The following is a 24435-nucleotide window of genomic DNA, read 5'->3' as shown; positions in this document are numbered from 1 at the left end:
TGTGCTTGGGGCACTTGTCTTTTGGAATTGAAGGAAAATATGCGTTTGCTGCAAAATGAGTTTTTGTGCTTCTAGAATATAGCTAAACTCATGCAATGATGCAGCACAGAATGAGACCAATTGGACCACTTTGCCTGTGCTGGCGGTTTGAAAGCGTTATCCAATTAGTCCCGTTCTCCTCTTTCCCAATAGCTCTAACATTTCTGTTTCAAGTACTTATCCAATTCCCCTTTGAAAGCTATTAATTAATCTGTTTCGACCACCCTTTAAGGCAGTGCATTCCAGATTAACAACTTGATATGTGAATGTTTTTTCCTGACATCACCTCTGGTTCTTTCGCCAATTGCCTTAAAAGTTTAAAAAAAGTAAAAACAGAAAATGCTGGAAATACTCATGAGGTCAGGCAGCACCAGTGGAGTTGAGCAGTTAACATTTCAGGTTGATGACCCTTCAGAACTGAGGAAAGATGGAAATATCATGGGTTTTGAGCCAGTGGAATCAGAGAGGGGACAGGAAAAAGAAGCGGGAAGATCTGTGATAGAGTGGAGGCCTGATCAAACACAAGGGAAATGGAAAACAATGAAGGTGAACAAGGCAAAGAGACAAACGGAAATCCTGTTAGAGAGAAGAGCAGAACTTCTTCAAGGTGGGCATTCCTGGAAGAAATGTTCTGTTTTTATTTCTGATTTCCAGCATCTGCAGCTTTTGGCTTTTCGCCTGATAGGTTTTTAGATATTTAAGTTACAATAATCCTAAACCTCAGCAACACTACCTGTTGAGTGGCTCAGTATTAAGCCACTAAGTGCTTGAATTCTCAGCTGCAAGGTTGTGGGAGTTGAATATTTGTTGATGAATTTCAGTTCTCAGTAGAGAAGTTCTCTTAGGTTTTCTGTCTCTGAGGGAATCTGATTTTCTCCAGTTTACATGTTTGAATGGTGTATTAACTTCTTTAAACTTTTCTCATTTTGTGTAAATTGCCATAGTTTGAAATATTATTTTTATTTCAGATTTCCAGCATCTGCGGTATTTTGCGTTCGTGTACTTGAAATGTTGTTAAAGTGCCAGTTTAAGAAGTGTGAGATCACTTTTGTTTCACCTCATCAATCACCTCTCTACTCAAACTAGTGGTATTGTGGCATTTTCAATTTGTTACAGGTCGGTGAAAATAAAAGATGTAGAATAATATCACAGAATCTTTACAGTGCAGAAAGAGGCCAATCAAACAATCAAGCCTACACTGGCTCTCTCAAAGAACATTCTACCTAGTTCCACTCCCCTGCCTTATCCCCATAACCTTGCACATGCTATCTTTTTAGATAGCAATCCAATTCCCTTTTGAATACCTTGATCGAACCTGCCTCCACCATCCTCTCAGGCAGTTTGTTCCAAACTCCAACCACCTTCTGGGTGAAAAAACAATTTCATCACATCACTTTTACTCCTTTTGCCAATTATTTTGAATCTGTGCCCTCTAGTTCTTGAAGTTCTCTAGAGTGGGAACATTTTCTCACTAGTTACCCTGTCCATACCCCTCAAGATTTTGAATACCTCTATCATATCTCCTCTCTTTTCTCCCAAGGAAAACAGACCCAACCTCTTCAATCTATCTTCATAGCTACAGTTGTTTATCCCTGGAATCATTCTTGTGAACCTCTTCTGCTCTCTCTCTAATGCCTTCACATCCCTCCTCAAGTATGGCATCTAGAATTGGACACAGTACTCCAGATGAGGCCTAACTAGTATCTTATATATGTTCAACATGACGTCTTTACTTTTGTGCTTGATGCCCCTATTAATAAAACCCTAAGATATTATATGCTTTATTAACTGCTCTCTCAACATGCCCTGTCATCTTCAATGACTTATGTACATATACAGCAATGTCCCTCTGTTCCTCCAGTTCCTTTAGAGTTTCTCCCTTTTTTACACAGTCTCTCCATATTCTTCCTGCCAAAATGAGTCACCTCACACTTCTCTGCCTTGAACTTCATCTGCCACTTGTCTGCCCAATCCACCAACATGTCTATGTCCTTTTGAAGTTCAAGACTCCCCTCATCACATTTGGCAACATTTCCAATCTTTGTATCATCTGCAAATTTTGAAATCATGCTCTGAACACCGCAGCCAAGGTCAATAATATACATCAGGAAGAGCAAGGGTGCCAACATTGATCCCCTGGGGAACGGCACTTCAAACTTTCCTCCAATCTGAAAACCAACCATTTATCACCACTCTCTGTTTCCTGTCACTTAGCCAATTTCTTATCCAAGTGCCTTTTATTCCATGAGCTACAACTTTGCTCAGAAGTCTGTTGTGTGGTACTGTATCAAATGCCTTTTGAAAATCTACGTATGCCACATCAACAGCGTTGCCGTCATCAACCTTCTTTGTTAGCTCCTCAAAAAACTTCAGCAAGTTAAACATGATTTTCCCTTAATGAATCCATGCTGGCTTTCCTGAATTATCCTGCACGTGTCTAAGTGATTATTGATTTTGTCTCCAACTATAGTTTCCACAGGTTTCCCTACCACTGAAGTCAAATTGATGAGGGCAAATTCTGAAATTGTATGGGAAAGTGTTGAAACCCAGGATCAACCATGAGGGTATTGAATGGTGGAGCAGGCTTGATGGGCCATATGGTTGTCTACTGCTCCTACTTCTTGTGTTCTCCTGTAGACTAATTGAAGAACAGTGCACATCTTGACTTTAATTATGAATGTGTGGTGGTGTGAGTGGTCTTTTCCTGCTGGGTGGGGGAGGGCTGGGGGCAGAAGAAGGGATCCTGGCAGTTCTCTTTGCCAAATGCTTCTTGGCTGAGAAACAATTTCAAGAGGATATTGAAGGAACCTAATAATAGGTTTTGATATAAGTATTGTTGCTTTTGTAATAGGTTTAGATTTCCTGTTACGTCGGAGTTAGAAGTAGTTTAGTTGTATCTGTCTTAGACCATCCTCAGCTATCTATGATGTTACCAATTATTGCCAAGTTGTGCATTTCTTAGTGGTTAAGATGAAATTAACTATTTGGTGGGATTTTAACACAGATGAGCCTATTAGTCCAGTGGTACATAAATGCAGTTAGCATGGTGTCAAAGTACTGCATGTTCTGTCTGTCTGGCATAGATTTCCTTATAAGTCAGTGTTTTTTTAAAAAAAAAAAATCATCAGGGTTCAAGAACACAAACTGAGTTGAAATACTGTATAAAATCTTAATTTCTCTTTCTGCAGTCCCCTCTGATTGCTTGCATTGCACTTTAGGTACCACATTATTTATGAAGCACTTACATTGCACAAAACGTAAAACCATGTTTTTGGGTGTAAAGCCTTGATCTAAAGAAATATTGATGTTTAGTCTTTTGAGGTTTTTACTGTAAGGATTGAGCAAATCTAGACTTGTTGGTATAAAGCACAGGAATTTAGATCCACATATTCTCAAAGGATGTATGTCAGATTTGAACTTTTTTCCTTGAATTGAGGCCAGGCATTTTCTATTAGTTTGAAAATCAGAAGTACTCACTGCAAGCTACTTGCCTCCCTGAAGGTGACTAGCCCATCCTTTTGATGGAGTCGATGTACAATTTTATCAGACCTTGTTCAAGGTGCTGCAGTCACCCTGGTACCCAAGGCAGTAGAAGGGGAAGCATAAATCAGCTGAGTTTTCTGCTCTTTATTGCTGCACTGTGATGCTCTTCTGGACTGTTTCTGTGAATGCATACACCTGATAGGCTTAGCTCTGCAGTCCATGATTAAATAGCCTCACTTCTATGAATATGTGTGTGGATAGCCTCAGGTTGGAATTGTACTCCAGCTTAAATCAATGCCTTTAGTTGAGGGAGGGAGATTATTTTTAAACAGAGTGGAATTAGGAGATGGCTGAGTGAGCCATAAAAATTTGAACCCTGTAAAATCCTCAAACGCAAGTTCCCAATCACTGGTAGGTAACTGAGGAAGGTAGAAGATGCTCTCTTCGATAGAGGAAAATCTGATGACAAGACTACTTCAGCAGCTGGCTTGGGTGACTTTGTTAGAGGACTGGGAAACTTTTTAGCCTGTATGTTGGGCAATCTAACATAGTTGTAAGCATGAGTAACTGTATCCTGAATCAACTTTGGATACTTTTACAAGGCTATCCAGAAAATATGACTGCAGTAAATTCTATTAAGTCTTGGGAGTCATAACCTAAATCTCTTAGATTTTTTCTAGTTGTAGAAGAAGTTTTATATCAACAAGGAGCCATTACAGCCAAATCAGGTACTATTATTGCGTGATTTCACACATCTACCCTTTCCAGCTACATAGCAGTAGTGTGGGACACTTTGTTTATGGATTTTGAACCTTAGGACACAGAGGTCATTTGTGGTGCACTTATTCTTGCTCCTGGTGAGATTAACAAATCCAGTCACAGTATTGAAGCTTGGATCTCCCAAACTGAATAGGTCAGTAGCACACCAAATGAGGGTGCAGGAGTTTAATATTATTGCTTGACCAGCATAAATTTACAATAACAGGTTATTGTGTTTCACTCTGCATGCCTGACCTAAGTGCGCTTACTTTGCCAACTCATTTACAAAGCTTTCCAGTAGAGATGCTTTAAAAGGTTGCTGTAATTCTACGAGGCACCCTAGGGTAAGCACAGCCTTTCACAGTTCTTCCCTTTTAGCATTTGCCGATTGTTGAGGACATTTAGGGATTTGTTTACTGGCTTTGATATGTCATAACGCTATAAAGCCTGAATGACTTAGGTGATGAAGTGTGCATTAAAAAGCTGTTGCAAAAGTATTTTCCATCTCTGTTAATTTGAAAAGCACATTCAGATGCCAATTTGAGTATAATTGACCCATATTTCCTTGACTATGCCAGAAGCTTTAATGAATATAGAAATAATTTATTCATATTATGCAGGAATCTTCATTTTAAATCTTCATGTTAAGTTAATGCTGTACTGCCAAAAGCAGCAGAGGAAACTGATAGGCTTGGAAGATGAAAAGTGAAGCACTGAGATACAGAAGTGTTGATAAACAGTAAAGGGGAGCAGTAGGACAGAAGGTGGGTGAGGAGGAAAAAGGCTCGCCATAACTGGCAAGGGAAATAAATAGCTTCAAGTTATTTGTAAAGCTTAAATTAAGTTAGTCTAAATAGTGTCCTAATATGTTATGCTGACGAACCAATGTACCATTTGTTTCACTCATGGACTGTTGTCTCTAATCCATGGGATTCGATTTTTTTTGAGACAGAGCAATTTTGGTGTGCAGGATTTCTTTCACACTAAAAATCTGTTTTGATTGAGCAGAGTGGCTAAAAATGCCTCGTTTGGAAAGGTGTTTGCTTACAATTGCCACAAATTCTAAATCTTCCCACTGGATGACTCAGTCCATCTGCGCATCTGAGGCATTAAAATGGGTAAATGATGACCTGGGGACCAGATTTATCCTGGCTGTGGACCATGTAATTGCATTTAATTTTAACCCATTAAGTGCATCCCGAGTTCTGTTTGGGAAAGATCCTTCATTTCCACCCCCCAACCCCTTTCCCTCCCCCGCCCCCACCCACTTCCCTCCCCTCAACACCTCCATGTCCTACACTGCTGAAGGATATTTGGAGGTTTTAAAATTTCTTGCTTAGCAATGACCTGAAATACGAGCTCTTAAGTGCAACTGATTTGGAGCTTCACAGTATATGGGTGATTATTGAGGAACCTGAATTTTTCTTTACGGAGGGCATTTGGCGCTTGTTTACTCCTACAGCCTACTGATCTTTTGTTTTTCTGGCTGCAGCTGGCTTTGTTATTAATTAATTGTACACATTTTGCTTGACCTATTTCACCCTGATTGTCAAAATCTGTTTATCCGGTGAGCCTTTGACGGTGTAAAAATCCATTGGGGGGGAGCAGCAACCTGAAAGGTTAATGCGGCCCAGTGACCTTTCTTCTCAGATTTGCAATTGGCTTATTAACTGGGATGGGTTGAAGGCTGCTTGGGAATAAACTACCAATGAGTCAGGCTGAGGAATAAAGTTCCATGATAGGTGCATCATTTGTTCACAGTACAATATTTTCCACGGAGGCAAATGCATCAGAATGATTTGTTGAAATCTAGTGACAAACTATACTCTCAAGTGAGATGCAGATAACCTAGCAGTCAGCAAAATCAGTTTAATTCCATCCCCCCCTCACCCAAACAAGTGAAATCCCTGGATTCTTTCGATGTGGTGGGTATATTGGCTCAACAAGATTTCTCCCTTAATGTCAGTGGGAAAGCCTCCTGAAATTTATCACATCCAATCCAGGTGTGTGTGCATCACCTTTAATACTGTGTGCCATTCTAACATCATGGATACGATGAGTGCGCACCCCATGGCCTGTATTTGGCAGGAAAAGAAGCAAAGGCTCTGCAATTTGGACTTTCATTCCTCCCAAAGAGGACCCGGATCATCTTTATTGCTCTGAGGGCTCTTTCTTAATCCTACACCTGCTTGTTAATTCCAGTGTAGGTATGGAGAAAGGATAACAATGCAATGAGTTACGCACAAATGATCTGCTGAAAGTTGAGGGCATCAGTTAAACTGTCTGAAATCACACACCAAAAGCATTTTTTACTGAAGGCAAGATCCTGACTGTTCCTTAGTGCATTATCTCCCAACAATTTTCATTATACCATCATATGGTGGCTGGTGAGTGACTGAGTCATGACAGTAAGCATAGGTTCTTGGTTATTTTTGAATCTATGTTGGAGCAAAGTCGCTGTTTGATGGTGAGCCCTATGAAAGTGGTGTCCATGAAATGTGCAAAAAATTGTTGCTTGTCATTTAACTTAACTGCCTTTTCCGGCCCCTTGCTTGTTTGCTTGGATGTTAACAATTTTCAAAATGTTAACCAAAATGCTTCTCCCTACTTTTGCCTGAATCTACCTATATAAATTTACCTGCCTTTGTGGGGTATCCTGCTGAATTTTCTTGTGTATTAATACCAAAATTGAATCTTGGAGGAAAAAAGTTAAATTACCAATAAAATTAGGCGATGTCTTGAAATGGTTTTGAATCAAGAAGTAACAGTTGAGGGGTGAAATTCAACGGGTGGAATGGCCTCCCTCATCCTTGATTTCTCTTATGTTATGTAGCAAGTAAATATGTACAGCAATGGAGTTCAGAACATCGAGAACCCTTGGAGGGGGCACAACTGCAGATTGGGATTTCATATAAAAGCCAATATATGTTTTTCTTGCTTGCTTCACTCTTTGTACCATTCCACACTGAGCTAAGTAGAAAGTCATGTCATTCTTGGAAAGTGTGGAATGATACACAATGGAGTAAAGTTATGGATTATTGGCGCAAGAGGTATTGTGTCTTCAAGGATGAGCAATGTACATTGCTTTTAAAATTAAAAAAATCAGGGAATTTCAACGATCTTGCTCAACTCCCTCAAATTGGAAGTCTCCTTATATTTTTTCTCCCCCTCTTTCTCTCTCCCCTGTGCCCTCCCCCTCTAAATTTAGAGAAAAATATGACTGTAGCGTGAGGTGGAAAAGGGAAACTTGACTCAGTTGCTGTGGTTGTAATGCTGGTGCTAGATGGTGTGGGCAGCAACCAAAAGAAAGTGATGTTTTTGCATCTGTCAAAGATTTCAGCCAATCTAAAGAAATGACAGAGCTAACTGATGGAGATGATTTTGTTGAACTGTCTTGAATGTTTTAATAAGTGCATTGAAATATGCTTATTTTCAAATCGTAGTCATGCCTAGTCAATTTACTTTGAGTGCAATTAACTTTATTTATCAGCTTGCGTAACATTTAGTTTTATATAGAGCATGCTTTCAAGATTATTTATTTTACAAAATTGTAATGGTCGAGCTTTGCCCTTGTAAAATAACAGATTGTGGAATAATGGTGTAGAATATTTAGCAAAATGTCCTTTTTTTAAAAAGTGCCAATGCTGCCCTGAGTTGGTAGCAAGTCAAAGGATGCAGTATATGTCGCTGCTGGGCTTTGAGACTGGATGGGGAGGCTTGTTTTTGAGTTTTGGTTTTACAATTTTCCTGTGGTTGATTAAAAAAAAGTCCGATACTTCGTTGTCATGTCTGTTATTTAGTGGTTATGCAGCTTGAGTGATTGTGATGCTGATGGTGCAGAAACCAGTTTTTCCTCCCCATTTAGCCTGGAACTGTTGTGACGAATTTTAGTCTTGGGGTCAAATTCAGTTTAAATCCAGTTTGTACGGGTTTAGGACTGACGTGTACCTCAGTGTTCTGGTCTAAGGTTGATTGCGTAATTATTCACAAATCAAGAGGAAATTTTTTTTGTTGTTGTGAATGAGCAATGTTCTTCAAATAAGCCATGGAAAGATACACACAGCAAATCAATACTGCATACAGTGAGAACTAAACAAAGCATGGCAGTACTGTAATGTTTCATTTGTAAAGATATAAGGTGTTGGTAATGTACAAAAGGTTTCTTAAAATCAGGCTAATTATGGCCTTAGCAAAATAGTTCCGATTTTCTTAACATACTTGGGCTCCAAATATATTTTTGGTTTTAATTAGCTGAATGAGAATAAACCTATTGTTCTTGGTACAGTATGGATGTTACTTCAGAGAAATTCAAGAGAAAGCAAATGCATTGGTGTGATAGTAAATTAACTAACAATTTGAAAGTGGAGGCAAGACCACAGTTCATGTCAGATTAGGGACAAGGACTGCTCTCTTGCAAATGCTTTATTGTATGTGAGCAATGAGTTATGACTAGCTTTCCATTTTGTCATGCTACGTCAGGAAGTTCTTCTCCGTCTGTTGAAACCACAGATCCGGTTAGTGCCAATGGCCTGATCATGAAGGCCTCGAGAACACCTTATGGTTTGCTCTGAAAGGAAGTGTTAGTTACACAAAGCTCATGGTAGCAGCAAAGCTCAAGTAGCCTCTGCCCATTATCTTTCCCAGGCCATGAAGCTCAAGGCAGGAAGGCCATGCCTCATGGTTCATGGGCACTCTTGTGTTGAAATCCCCCAGAGAGAGGTGGCTATGAGCAGAATCCCTGTCTTTCACCTCCATGGTGGATCACAGCATTGGAGCATAGATACTCATGCAGTTAAATGGCACTGTTTGATTTGAGATGCGGATGCAGAGAGCAAGTTTTGAACTAGTTTGAGGGGGTCTCTATCATCAAGAGTAGAGAACTCCTTCTAACAAAATCTAAAGCTTATTCACATGTTTACTCTGAGCTCTTCCCCTGGCAGATGAACATGTAATGTTTTTCCTTTGACCTGCTCTTAGCAAACTTAGTCTCTTGTAAGGAAGGTATGTCAATGTTCAGCCTGTCAAGTTTCATATCGATCACAGCAGTCTTGCCTGCATTATTGACCAGCTGCAAGTCATCCATCAACTGTGAATCTGCCAAGCCTATGTCCTCAGCACACTCCTCTACAGTGGTGAGACCTAACTAACATATCCTAGGCAGGAGAAAAAGCTGAACAGTTTCCACTTTTGCTCTCTCAGACGTATCCTCGGCATCTCTTGGTAGGTCACCAACTCGAGGTCCTGAAGCATGCTAATTCCATCAGCATATACTCAGTGCTAAGCCAGTGACATCTGTGCTGGCTCGTCCATGTTCAATGGATGGATGATGGCCGTTTGCCCAAAGATCTCCTGTATGGTGAACTGACCACTAGGTCACAACCTCCTGCAAGTCCATGCCTCCACTACAAGGACACCTGCAAGCGAGTGTGAAGACGGCGGACGTTGACACTGACAACTAGGAGATAGTCGCTGATGATCGTGATTTCTGAAGGCTGACTGTTTGGAAGGGCAAACACAAACAAAAAGCTCAGCTTGCTGAGAAGAGGGTGCAGAGAGAAAACAGGCCAGCAAATCATGCACCTTCTCAGCCCACTGTCTTTACAGCTAATGCAGCAGAGATTGCCAAGCCAGAATGGGCTCCTGAGCTTAACATAGAGTTGACTGCCACAGCTCAAACCATCGCCTTACGAGATGGAAGGCTGCCACTTTTAGGAAACTACAGTGATTTGGAGGCAATATTGTGAACCACCATAATAAATTCCTGTTATCTCCTGGTTAAAACTGAAAACCTAGTTAGTTCAGAATCTCTTGTATCTCTTTCCCTATCTTGGTAAATGATACAAGGGTAAGTAGGTGGTGCTTCTATATGCTCCGCACAGGCCATCTGTTGGAACACCTTTTTTTGAAAAACTGAAATTATGTATATAGAGCATATGAGCCAGGCAGTGGATTAGTCACATCCTCACTCTGAACCCAAGGTGAACATTTTTCACCAGTAAACTTGATCTTTAGCTAACTGATGAAAGTGCATGATGTGGCTTCTGACTTTTATTTAGGCAATAGGTGTGTCTTCGGAACTGGTGTAGGAAACCATGTTTGAAGCTTGTAATATTGTTATTTAAACTAAGTGTAGAGCCATTAAATAAATGAGATTTAAGAAGCAAATTGACACTGAATGAATTCAATTCTGAACTAACCATTTAAACTCTGTTATGAACATTTGCAATTACATTCTGTAATTTGTTTGGTCGGGGACTGAAAATTGTGCTGATTGGCACCTAACATTCATTGTTACAAATATGATGTTTATAACTTTGTTTTATGACTGTCAGTTTAAATCAAGATTAGAAATGAGCAGTGAAGGGTGTCACATGACTTGCTCCGAATCCTGCTTGACAACAAGCCTGGGAGGCTTGGTTGCTTTGGGAACAGTGAGGCCCAGATTTATTTACTGGGAAGGAGGTGCAAGATGTTCACATCTGTAAACAATTACCAGCACAGCTTTGCTGATGGCAGCTATACATTTTAATCTCCAAGTTTCAGGGGGAGTTATTGGGAGTGTTAGGTTTTATAGATAGTTTAAACCGTCAAATTCCAAGGTAGAATGGAGTTGGGGGTCTAAAGAATAGCTAATTAAGCTTTCTACCTGGAGACAAGGCCTGTGTGATTCACATTGCTATAGGTATAGGCTTTAGGATGGAATGATCCATAGAAAGTCATTGTAGGATTGTGTTGCAAGTTTACCTAAGATAACGCAGAGAGAAAGGAATCAGAGAGATAGAGGCAGCCAGTCTCTATTGTTCATCATGCAGGTTGTGGGTGGAGCTTGTGCTCATATTGAAGAAACCAAGTTCATGATGATTTAAACAAGGCTGGAAGGTTTGCCTAGCTTTGGCTAGAGGAAGGACTCTCCAGGGTAACCCTCACCACAAAAGTCAGTTTGGAGATTAGAAGTCATCTGGCTGGAAAAGGGAAAAGCAAGCAAGCCATTGGGAGCTGAGAATAGTTTTGGACTGGTTCCTGGAGAAAAAGTGTCCACTGTGTCCACTTAAGGGACAGTGTAAAGTATAACCATGGAGGGGGATTTTTGGTCATTTTAATGATTAAATAAGCAAACTTTTCTGTAGTTACCTACAAAAGTAGTGTTTAGTAAATGTTGCTATTTGTTTGTTTGTTACAGTAAAAGTCCTAAAACTTGAAACCTTATTGTGTGATCCTTCCAATCAGTCACTGGAAATTCAGATAAATTTTTAAAAGGCACTGGTCTCTACAGGAATTGTAACAAGATCTAGAATCTCTAAGTATCAGCTTGGCTAATTGAGTGGCTTCCACGCATATGTTTGTATTTCTCTGCAGAATCTACTTAGAGACTTGAGAGATGCACTTATTTTATCAGGGGTCATAATGTATCTTCTTGTCTGAAGTGGGGCAAGGGGTGGTGGGGAGAGAGTCACTGTCCATTAATCATGGATTATTGGGCACTCTTTGTAACAATTTTCTGCCTCTTTCATTATTCTTCTGAAACCACACTTCTCTCTGAAAAATCAGATGGTCCAGAAGTTGTTATTCTGATATTAAAATGGATATGCTGTTGATTTTATAGAATAGAGAGTTAAAAAAGAATTATGAATGCAGAATAAACAGAAAATGCTGGGAATAAAAAGTGAATAGTTTGTTCTGCAAAGAGAGCCTATAGGTTAGTAGGGTGTAAAACAGTTGCCATTCAGCAACTGTTTCTGTATTGTAAATCTTCGCTTTGAGCCTTTTTGCCAGGTACAGGTCTTGCACTGGGGATTTTTTTTTAGGGGTATGAAATTTCATCTTGTATCGCATTTGTGGTCTGATGAACTAGAACCTCTGGCTATTCTAAGTTATTGGTAATTGGAATTTACTGCACCCCATCCAACTCATTCCCCCTCCCCACTCATTGGCAAAGTGATAACATCTGCGGACTGCATATTGGCTGGTCTGGTAGAGGTCAGTGGCTTGAAAGGATCTAATAGCCTAAAAGCTTAATATTATGGTAAGAACCCTGTCCATGGGAAGGAGCTGCCCCTCTTCTAGAGTTTTGTTTCCAGGTCATACTCAAAGGATGGTGTATCTTGGAGACAGCCACTTATATGAAGCAGGTAGTGGTGAAAAATTATGATTTCTGATATGTCAAGGTACAGTTTTCATGTTGGTTATTTGGCTGTGACATAAATATCTCCAGTTTTGTTGCGCTTTGTGAATTCATGTTGCTCATAAGAAATAGGAACAGGATCAGACCATTCGGCCCCTCGAGCCTGTTCTGCCATTCAATAAGGTCATGGCTGATCATCTTGTGTTTCAATTTCCATGTTGCCATTTAACCTCTTAGATTCATGTTAGGCAAGGGAATCAATCTACCTCTGCCTTAAAAATAGTCAATGAGCCCGTCTCCACCACCACCACCTCATCTAAATAGGGGAGTGTGATAGGGATTTCTACCTTCAGCAGCTTATTTGCTGCGAACAGTAGCAGTCTGCAATGCTGTACAAACTGTGGTAAACAGCAATGTTAAACAGCAATGTTAAGACGCAACATACACTTAACAGCAAAATAGACAAATGCAGGGACATAAATACAAAAACAAAATAATGCTTCTTCCAAAAAAACGTAATCATTAAATTGTAGAGCATGACTTTTAAGAATCTAACCTCAATCTTCCCTCAGCTTTAGGTTAATGATCTGGTCTTTTTTATATGGGCAAGGTGAACATTGGGATGTTGCATTGTGGTATTGCCATATTTCCTGTGCAGACATCTCCGATGCATGTCCAAAATCACATCCATGTTTTTGACATTACAGGGGCAAATAGGCATATAATTAAATGATGAGCCACAAGGTAAAATTGTATGTTAATGGTGAGTTCGGGATCCAGCTACATAAGCCATTAAAAGCTCGTGGAAAAGGCAAATAAGTTGGATTTCATTTCAAGTGGCTTAAAATATAAAAAAAAAAGTGACTAAATACTACTTCAGTAACACAGATCGCTATTTAAATGATGTGGTCAGCCTTAGGCAACCTATTTCCCCCTTCCACTCTCTCCCCCATCCTTCCCCTTTCAGATTGTATACTTTGGTGTTGAACAAAGTGCAGTGATTTATTGATTTTGAAAGGGTTGAGTTATGATGAAGTAGCAGGAATACTTGGAATGTATTTCTGGACAATGAAGGGTTATGGTGTGATTTGGCAAAAGTGTTTATATGATGAAGGGGATTGAACAGGTCACCATGAAATGAATGTTCTGTCTTGTGGGGCAATGGAGAAAAGAGGGATATAATTTTAGAATTTAAGCAGTGAATCCTTACCTTCAATCTCTTCATGCTAGGAATCGATCTAATGAACCTTCGCCGTACAGCTCCTTTGTTTGGAGGCCAAAACTGTGCCTAGCATTTCAAGTGCAGTCCCATCAAAGCTCTGCACAATTGCAGCAAGACTTCTTCACTCCCTTGCTGTAAAGGCCAACATGCCATTTGTCATCCTAATTGTTTGCTGTACTTGCATGTTAACATCTTGTGTTTCATGCACAAGGGCATCAAAACCCTTCTTAATACCATCATTTAGTAATTTCTCACCTGTTCCTACCAAAGAGAATAGCCTCATGTTATACTTCATCTGCCACTTTCTTACTCACTTGCTCAAACTATCTCTTTATCTCTTTGCAGATGTCCTCACAGATTTCTTTTCTATCCATTTATGACCTGTTTTAATTGTATGGATTACTGGTTTCAGCAATTAAAATAAAACATGTACTTCTATTCAATGAAATTTGTCTTCAAAATGATGAACAGTTCTGAGGATTTAAGTAACAAAGAAAGAAGTTAATGACTGATGTAGAACAAATTTACAGGTGAAATTCATTGTTATTCATAGAAAGCTCAGCTCTAACTTGGGATAAATGTAATATGTTTTTGTAATTTATGTTTATTGTAAATCCCTTTAAAAGGCACTTTCTTCATCATAAAGCCCTTGGGAGACTTCTCACTTTCCAAAACTATCATCTGAGTGAGTCTCTTCAATTGGCATTACTGTCAGAGCAGTATTGTTTATACAGTAAATGCTTGCTATTTGCGAGGGTTACATTCCAGCGAAATCTCGCAAAGGATGAGATTTCAAATGGCGGATATACTTTATAATGGGAATTAGGTAATCTCCAGCCATCCCAAAATTTGACATTCTTAAAGGAAAAGAGGCAATAAAACTATGTTTTTGAGTAAATTCAAGACAATTTTATTGTTTGACAGCTCAAGAAAACAAGAACAATGTAAAACTTGTCAATTGCAGTATAGTACAAATTATGAATTACAGTACAGGTACTGTACTGTACTTGAGAGTGGAGGTAGAGGGAATGGGTGATGTGGCTGATGCAGATGTTGATGTGGATGTAAAGAACGATGTTATTGTTGACTGCTTCACCTTTTGTTTCTCAATTTATAAAACTCTACAAAAGGCACTGCTTCCCATGCTTGTACCATGGTCTGTTGCCTGTTTTTTCAAATCTTCAGCTGATCTTAGATTTCCCATCGTCTTGGTTGTGAATTGAGCCTTCTTGGGCTCTTTGTCCTGCTCCTGTTCCTGTTCACTTTTGTTTAATTTTATCAGTTCAATCAGTTCTTCTTGATGCGATTGAAGCAACTCAGCCACTTCATCTGTGTCAGGTCATCAAATCCCTCCCCTCCAGCTTGTTTTGCCAAGTTAATAACCTTGGCCTCTTCAGCATCCATATTGGGAAACCCTGTGAAATCATTTACAGTCTCAGGCCAAACTTTTTTCCAGCAGGTATTTATGGTTGAATCTCTAACTAACTTTATCCCATGAGTCCTTAATTATGCCTACTGCTATGAGGATGTTGAATTGCTTCCAGGGCTCATGGACTGTGGCTGAAGGGCCTGCTCCCAGAAGATGAAGAATGTGGCTGAAACTTTGTCAAGTGTAGCAAGCCTCGAATGGGGCTGTTACCTATAAGTCACAGCAAACCACCATGTGCTGTTAGAGACGGCGCATGAGCAGTGCACACTTCCTACATATGAAAGGCAACATGGAAACATTGTTTTTATGGCCTCTAAATTCAGTCTTTTGTTTATTCTGGGACCAGTATAAGTTTAGGTGAGAAGTTTTAAATGTTAGAATACGGTTGGCGAAGATTTAGAACTGCGATCAGGTGTACAAACACTTGCACGTGGGTAAATGAATTTGCAATAGAGGGGGTTGCGAATGGGGGAATTGACTGTTATTGTGTCAGACATAAAAATGAAGTAATGATCGCTTATATTGCTATATGTCAGGATATTCTAAATCCAGGTATATGGTAGGAATTCCAAATTGGTTCAGACAGTCTATCACAAGCAGCGAAGATATCTCCAATTGAACTACTAGCACCAGTGGGCTGAGTAATCTATGCCCTGTCACTGATCTATGTTATAATCTTTAAAAATTACAAAAATGAAGAACCTTTGCATTTATTAATTGATAATTGAAGACACTGGAGTTATTATTGCTGTGATGTAAGTGGTAAGCAAATCTCTAGCAACTTTTTAAAAAAAAGTTTTGTTGTTTTTTTTGTTTTCTCAGGCACTGATATTTTTGGCTGCGATTGCTGCCATCGGCTTGGTCCTCAATTTGATTTTCATTTCCATTTACTTGTTATGCCTCTGCTGCTGCAAGCGAACTGATGATGAGGAAATCAAGAGGCCACATTCATGCTGTGTCATGTGGACAGCTGTGACTGCTGGCCTTGTCTGCTGGTAAGTAGAAGATATGAAAATTGAAACGAATCGGGGGATTGTCCTTTGAGCTATTATGAGATGCATTTTCCTCTTCTCTTCAACCTGTCAAGCTCTATCAACAAATCTTTAAGTGACAACACTTCTGCCAATTTAAATCCACTCATTAAAATTCAGCTTAACATTTAACTGTGCATTTGGTGAGGTGGCATTGACTTTTTTTGTGTATGTATCTGTAAAGCTAAAATTGGTCACATTAGCAATGATTGTTCAAAGTTGTCTGCATTCAGTAAGATAGCAGTTAAACTCCCTGTGGGTAAATGCACTTTAGAACCCAAGTTTGATATTTTTCACATTGATCAACTTTGATCTCTGTGATTGGCGTGATGCAACTGATGTCACGGTGGGCTGGAGAGAGGGTAATCAAACTCTGATCCTATTCTTGATTATAAAATGCATTTTATTTCTGGAGCAGATTGGATTGATGTGATTCCTTCCATGGTGAACAGTATAATGACAATCCATTATTATGGCCGATGAGCAAGTGGTTATTTGGATAACCTACTAGAGTCCGTGGCATTGTGGCCCAGTGTGAATTCATGTCTTCAGGAGAGTACGAGGGAAAATTGGGAGCAACAAAAAAAAAAATTGTGTTTCTCTTTGGCTAATCTTCCCCTTTTTTATTTCCTTGAGCTGTTTAATTTTTGCTGTTGTGAAATAGAGACTTGGTAGCTGTGGCCTAGATTGATGAAGATATACATGTCTGCTTTGGCAATGGAATAAAAGAGGAGGAATTTGGAGTTAGAGGGCACAGAAGAAACAGAGAAGAACTACCACCACCACCAAGGATAGAAAGAAATATGAAGATGTTGGAGTGAGCAGAAATGTATCTTGGAGAAAAGATGAAGTGATCTGTGGTGGCCCTTTTGCTGATAAAGTTTGGAAAGGTGAATTTTCATGTGATTGGGAGAGGGTAATTGTGCCAGTAGGGAATTTGTGAATGGCTAGGTTGAGGAAGATGAGGACAGAGAAGATGACACAAAGAACTTTTTGTTTAACTTGAAGTCAGAGTCTGGCAAGTCATTCAGTGCAAACATTGAGGCAATTTCATGGAGGTTAATCTAAGATGGGGTTTTGAATATGAATAAAGTGTGAGGGAAGTGAGCAGGCAAAATGTGACTGGGAAGTGAATGACATACTGTTCATGTGTAGCAGTTTAGGAAGGGGATGCAACATAGTGCTGGATGGAGCAACTTGGGTGAGTGGGAGGAGGTCATAATTGGTACCTGTGCCCAAGTTTTGGAGCAACCCAAAGTCTCAGTGTCCAAGGTTATGAATGGAGAGAGCCTTGTGTGTGAAGGAAGAAGTATTTTGTATGGTGATGCAGATAGGTAGCAGCTGAATGGTCTGGGGAGGGGAGGAGACTGACTTATGGGAGGGTGTATTGAAGGTTGATCCCTAGTTGTAAGCACTCAAGAACCAAGTAATAAAGTTAGCTAATGGAAGAGAGCCAGTGCATGCACTAGGGGACATGCTAGAAGATATTCAGAGAGAGGATGATTTAGCATTGCCTGAAAGTCAAGGACAATGGATCCCAGTTCAATAAGAGTTCAGCAAGAGATTTCTTTGATTTACATAAGCTATTGATTTACATGCTAGAGTGTAGGGTGGAAGAAAAAATACATTCATATGGTACCTTGCACATCTTTTATGTTGTCTCAAAGAACAGCCAGTTCTATAATTTCAGTCATCATCTTCCCCTCCCATTCACTGGATTTTTTTTGTGTTTGAATTAATGTAACAATACTGCCCTTGGGAATAAAAATGTGTCCAGTTTGTCTGTGGTAATGTTCCTTCTTGGATTGAATCAGATTTATGCATGGTCATTAAAATCACCTAACTTTTTTTATGTGAGGAAATCAGATTAAATGCCCTCTAAAGTGGCCTAACAAGCCGCTATGAAAAGTTATAATCAGAATAAAATAGCATGGTACCACCGAGCATCAACCCAGGTTCTGGGCTCAGAGATGACAAAGGCACATCCAGCCTAGTCAATTTTGCAACATTCTCATTGGGGCCTTGTGCCAAAATTGGGAGAGCGATACCACAGACTAGGCAAGCAACAGCGTGACCTTGACTGTAAGTTACAACACTGTGATTAAGACAACGTCCCAGGCTCCTCCATCCCTTATGTCCTATCTGACCAGCAGGACAGAACCAGGACAGAGGTAATGGCAGTGACATACAGTTGGGAGGGAGTGGCCCTGAGAGCCCTCAGCATTGACTGCAGATCCTATCTAGTTTCATGGTATCAGGTCAAATACAGGCTAGGACACCTGCTGGTTACCACCTACCACTCTCGCTCAGCTGATGAATCAGTGCTGCTCTATATTGAATATCCCTTGGAGGAAGCACTGAGGAACAGCATGAATGTGCTGAGTGTGGGACTTAATGTCCATCACCTCGTGATTCCATAGCACCAATACTGACCGCACTGGCTGAGTCGTGCCAGACTTGACCTTCAGCAGGTGAGGGAACCAACAAGAGGGAAAACCTACGTGAGCTCATCCTCATCAATCTACCCATCACAGATGTATCTATCCATGACAATATTGGTCGGACAGTACCTATGGAGATGAAGTATCATCTTCACAATGAGGGCACTCCCCATCATGTTGTGTGGCACTATCACTGTGTTAAGTGGAATAGATTCAGAACTTGGCAGCCTTGAGGTATTATGGATCAATGTCAGCAGCAAAATTGTATTCTGTAATCACATGGCCTGGTATATCCCTCACTACTGTTACCATCAAGCCAGGGGATTTTTTTTTTAATTCATTCATGGGATGTGGGTTTTGCTGGCTAGGCCAGCATTTATTGCCCATCCCTAATTGCCCTTGAGAAGGTGGTGGTGAGCTGCCTTCTTGAACTGCTGCAGTCCACGTGGTGTAGGTACACCCACAGTGCTGTTAGGGAGGGAGTTCCAGGATTTTGACCCAGTGACAGGATAGGAACGCCGATATATTTCCAGGTCGGGATGGTAAGTGATTGGGGGGGAACTTCCAGGTGGTGGTGTTCCCATCTATCTGCTGCCTTTATCCTTCTTGATGGTAGTGATCATGGGTTTGGAAGGTGCTGTCGAATGAGCCTTAGGCAATTTTCCACATAGCTGGGATTCGAACCCGGGTCCGCTAGAGCATTACCCTGGGCCTCTGGAGTACTAGTCCAGCGACAATACCACTACACCATCGCCTCCCCAGTTCAATGAGAGTGGAGAAGAGCATCCCAAAAGCAGCACCAGGCATCCTAGATCAAAGCTGCCACATCCAGTTGTGAATGATGCTGAACAATTAAACAACTAATATGAGGAGCAGGTTCCACGCACATCCCCAACATCAATGGTGGTGGAGCCCAGCATGTGAGTGCAAAAGAAAAGGCTGAAGCATTTGCAGTTACTTTTAGACAGAGGTGCTGAGATGGATGATCCATCTCTGCCTCCTCCTGAGTTCCCCAGCACCACAGATGCCAGTCTTCAATCAATTTGATTCACTCCATGTGCTATCAAGAAATGTCTGAGAGTACTGGATACAGCAAAAGCTATAAAACGGGCCCATGGGAACACCACTCTCTCCAAGTGTCCTTTATTGCTTGGTCAAAGTTCTGGCACTCCCTACCTAACAGCACTGTGGGAATACCTTCACCACATGGACTGCACAGTTCTTGAAGTTGACTCACCACCACCTTCACAGGGCAATTAGAGATGGGCAATACATGCTGGCTTTGCCAGCAATGTCCACGTCTTGTGAGTAAAATAAAATTGATATGGCTTGTGAATTGCTTTCGTTGGATCAGCTTTGGCCAGTAGTTTAAATAATGGGTGGTTTGTGATAATGGGAGATGGAACTAAAATGGCAGCCATATCAGCGGAGGAATAATTAATCCTTTCAATACTTTTTTTTAATTCTTTCATAGGATGTGGGCATGTCTGGCTAGGCCAACATTTGTTGCCCATTGCTAATTGCCATTGAAAGGATGGTGGTGAGCTGCCTTCTTAAACCGCTGTGATCCATGTGGCGTAGGTACACTCGCAGTCCTGTTAGCAAGTTCCAGGATTTTGACCCAGCGACCGTGAAGGAACATTTATATAGTTCCAAGTCTGGATGGTGTGTGACTTGCAACGGAACTTCCAGGTGCTGGTGTGCCCATAAGTCCGCTGTCCTTGTTCTTCTAGGTGGTGGTGGTGGTGGTGGTGGTTGCAAGTTTGGAAGGTGCTATTGAAGGAGCCTTGGCGAGTTGCAGCAGTGAATCTTGCAGATGGTACACACTGCTCTCACTATGTGCCAGTGGTGGAGAGAGTGAATGTTTAAGGTGGTGAATGGGACGCTGTTGTACTCCTTGAGTGTTGTTGGAGCTGCATTCATCAAGGCAAATGGAGCGTATTCCATCACACTTCTGACTTGTACCTTGCAAATGGTCGATAGGCTTTGCAAGTCAGGAGGCGAGTTACTCAACACAGAATTCCCAGCCTCTGACCTGTTCATGTAGTCAAAGTATTTACATGGCTGGTCCAGTTCCATTTCTGGGCAATGGTAACCCCCAGTTGTTGATGGCAGGGGATTCAGCGAAGGTAATGCCATTGAATGTCAAGGGGAGATGGTTTAATTCTCTTTTGTCAGACATGATTTGTTTCACAGAGATAAAAACAAAAATAAAAACAAAAAAACTGCGGATGCTGGAAATCCAAAACAAAAACAGAATTACCTGGAAAAACTCAGCAGGTCTGGCAGCATCGGCGGAGAAGAAAAGAGTTGACGTTTCGAGTCCTCATGACCCATGATTTGTTTCACTCTTGTTGGAGATGGTCATTGCCTGGCAATTGTGTGGCGTGAGCGCTACTTGCCACTTGTCAGCCCAAGCCTGAATGTTGTCCACGTCGCCTTGTAAACCAGTACAGACTACTTCAGTATCTGAGGAGTTGTGAATGGTGATGAAACCTGTGCAGTTATCAGCGAGCATACCCACTTCGGATCTTGAGTTGGAGGTTGCTGGTGAAGCAGCTGAAAATTCAGATTGGATCCGAAGGTTAGTGTTGCTTTATTATGGTAGTGATGCAAAGACTCCTATGGAAGGACAACTGTTTAATCTACATAAAATGTTTTCATAGGAAATATTTAAGGTGATATGAGAGATAAAAGTTAATTCCCCAGTTGCCTCAATCAATCATATATTTTGCCTTCACTCCTGACTTGATGGTATTGTTTGATGAAGGTATAATTCCACAGAGGATATCAACTCCTATTCCCTTGCCTAAGTGACCATTTCATTCTGTGATCCTACTTAATATCAACAGGCAGTATAATCCGAGAGGTATCACAGCAAAGTACAACTTGACTGCATCCAGGTGTTCACTTCCAACTAGCGATCACTAATTGAGAGTGGAGTTGCTGGGCTTAGACTGAGCTGAGGAGGAATTTCTTCTCTCAATCATTAGTGTTTGGAATTTTCTTCCTCAGTGAGCAGTGAAGGCTGGGTCATTGAATATATTCAAAGCTGAGTTGGACAGATTTTTGATTGACAATGGAGTCAAGGGTCATGGGAGGCAGGCGGTAAAGTGGAGTTAAGGCTACAATCGGATCAGCCATGATCTTATAGAATCACGGAGCAGGCTCGAGGGGCCGAATGACTTACTGCTATTTATTATGTTCTTAGCCTACTGGAGAACTAACTAAATGTAGAATCGCACCTGATCATTTTTATACTTGTATAACCCAGCACCATGTGATTTCTTTTAGCCACAGCTGTTGAGTGAAGCACTTTCCATTATGGTTCTGATGCAGGCAGATAAACTTAATTTATTTGTGGTAGAACAGTCAGGTCAGCAGTAACCATTTATCAAGCACAAGATTTTGGTTAGAGACTAGTAGTTTTGTATAAAATTGAATAATTTGGTTGGAAAAGGATTCCAGTTGACCAACAAAAGAGACATTGTCTTCAAACCCTTGCTGGAGAAGTGTCAAGCATTTACAATATTAATAAATTGAATCTTCTTGGAATTTGCGATTCTTGTGACTATGCCCTCTCAGTACACAGCCAAGCTTAATTTTATCTTATGACTTTCAGGCTGATGTTTAGTTACTATCTTTCAATTTTAGATTTGATAGTACAGCAGTTGCAAAATCTTGTTCATAATGAACCCAATCTTTTCTAAAACAAAAACAGAATTACCTGGAAAAACTCAGCAGGTCTGGCAGCATCGGCGGAGAAGAAGAGTTGACGTTTCGAGTCCTCATGACCCTTCGACCGAACAGAAATCTTTTCTACCTTTTCTTAATTATTTTAGTTTGGTGAAAAGGTAATTATGTTTCACATGGTTCAGGATTTAGGTTCATTCTTCAATATTTTAAAAAAGGACATAATTGTTTTTTTGAATTTTTTTTCCTGTGATTTCATAAGTTGTGATTTCCTCCACTTCGATTGATACTGAAATCTCTTGAATTTTTCTCCTATTATTGAGATTGATCATCTTTACTTTTAGTTGTTTGGTAGTACAGAACCTGAGTATTACTGAAAAAAGACTTATGTCCAAAATGATCTCAGAGTAAAGGATCCCCTAGAAAACAGTGACTGTAGTATGATAGAATTTAGCAATCAGTTTGAGAGTGAGAAACTTGGGTTGGAAACATCTGTGCTAAACTTAAATAAGGGTAATTACAATGGAATGAGAGCGGAGTTGGCTGGAGTGGACCGGGAAAGCAGTTTAGCAGAAAAGGCTGTTGATGAACAACGGTAGATGTTTAAGAAAATAGCTCATGTCTCTCAACAAAGATATACCCCAGTGAGGAAGGAGGATTCAAGGAAGAGGATAAACCAACCAGGTTAACCAAGGAAATTAAGGACAGCATCAAATTGAAAGAAAAAGCATACAATGTGGCAAAGATTAGTGGTAAGCCAGAGGATTGAGAAAGTTTTAAAAACCAACAAAAGATGAACAAAAAAAATGAAGAGGGAGAAAATAAACTTTGAGGGTAAACTCGCAAGTAATATAAAAACAGACAGTAAGAGCTTCTTTAAACATATAAAAAGGAAGGGAGAGGCCAAAGTGAACATAGGCCCCTTAGAATGAGGCTGGGGAAATAATTATGGGGAACCAGGAAATGGCAGAGGAGCTGAATAAATAATTTGCTTCAGTCTTCACGGTAGAAGATACTAATAGCATACCAAAAATATTAAATAATCAAAGGGCAAAAGCAAGGGAGGAAATAAATACAACAACTATCACTAAAGAAAAAGTACTAGGGAAACTAATGGGGCTAAAGGCCAATAAGTCTTCTGGACCTGATCGGTTGCATCCTAGGATATTAAAGGAAGTAGCTACTGAGATAGTGGATGCACTGGTAATAATCTTCCAATAATCTTTGGATTCTGGAAAAGTCTCAGAGGATTGGAGAACTGCCATTATTCAAAAAGAGAGGGAGACAAAAAACATAACTATAGGTGAGTTAGCTTAACATCTGTCATTGGGAAAATGTTGGAGTCTGTTATAAAGGATGTAATAGCAGAGCATTTAGAAATATATAATCTAATCAAGCAGAGTCAGCATGGCTTCATGAAGGGGAAATCATGCCTAACAAATTTATTAGAATTCTTTGAGGAAATAACAAGCAGGATAGATAAAGGAGAACCAATAGATGTAATATATTTGGATTTCCAAAAGGCGTTCAGTAAGGTACCGCACATAAGGCTACTCAATAAGATAAGAGCCCATGGTGTTGGAGGTAGTATATTAGTGTGGATAGAGGATGGCTGACTAATAGAGACAGAGAGTTGGGATAAGGGGAGCATTTTCAGGATGGCAACCTGTAACTAGTGGAGTGCCACAGGAATCAATGCTGGGGCCTCAATTGTTTACAATATATATTAATGACTTAGATGAGGGAAGTGAATGTGCTATCGCTAAGTTTGCAGATGACACAAAAATAGGTGGGAAGGCAAGTGGTGAGGGTGACATGAGGACTCTACAGAGGGATATAGACAGGTTAAGTGAGTGGGAAAAAACTTGGCAACCGGAATATACTGTGGGGAAAATGCGAGGTTATGCTGTTTGGCAGGAAGAATAGAGGAGCTGAATATTATTTAAATGGAGGAAGACTGCAGAAGGCTGCAGCACAGAGGGATTTGGGAATCCTTGTTCATGAATCCCAAAAAGCTAACATACAAGTTCAACAGGTAGTCGGGAAGGCAAACGTAATGAAGGCCTTTATTTCAAAGGGAATGGAATGTAAAAAATAGGGAAGTCTTGCCAAAACTATACAAGGCATTATTTAGACCACACCTAGAATACTGTGAACAATTTTAGTCCCCATATCTAAGGAAAGATATACTGGCATCAGAGGAGTCCAGAGAAGGT

The 24435-nt window shown here is 40.4% G+C and overlaps 1 protein-coding gene across 2 annotated transcripts in view; it reads left to right on the top strand.

Moving 5' to 3' along the window:
• Window positions 1-24435, top strand: part of LOC121293834 (protein tweety homolog 2-like) — a 141785-nt gene that overhangs the window by 12702 nt on the left and 104648 nt on the right. For both annotated transcript variants that reach the window (XM_041217213.1, XM_041217212.1), the window contains exon 2: window positions 15877-16049. In XM_041217213.1, coding sequence (XP_041073147.1) covers window positions 15877-16049 — 173 coding nt within the window. The remainder of the gene's footprint in view (window positions 1-15876; window positions 16050-24435) is intronic.

The sequence above is a fragment of the Carcharodon carcharias genome, chromosome 22 (assembly GCF_017639515.1).
Source record: "Carcharodon carcharias isolate sCarCar2 chromosome 22, sCarCar2.pri, whole genome shotgun sequence".
NCBI classification, from domain to species: domain Eukaryota; kingdom Metazoa; phylum Chordata; class Chondrichthyes; order Lamniformes; family Lamnidae; genus Carcharodon; species Carcharodon carcharias.
This window is presented reverse-complemented; position numbering and strand designations above follow the sequence as displayed.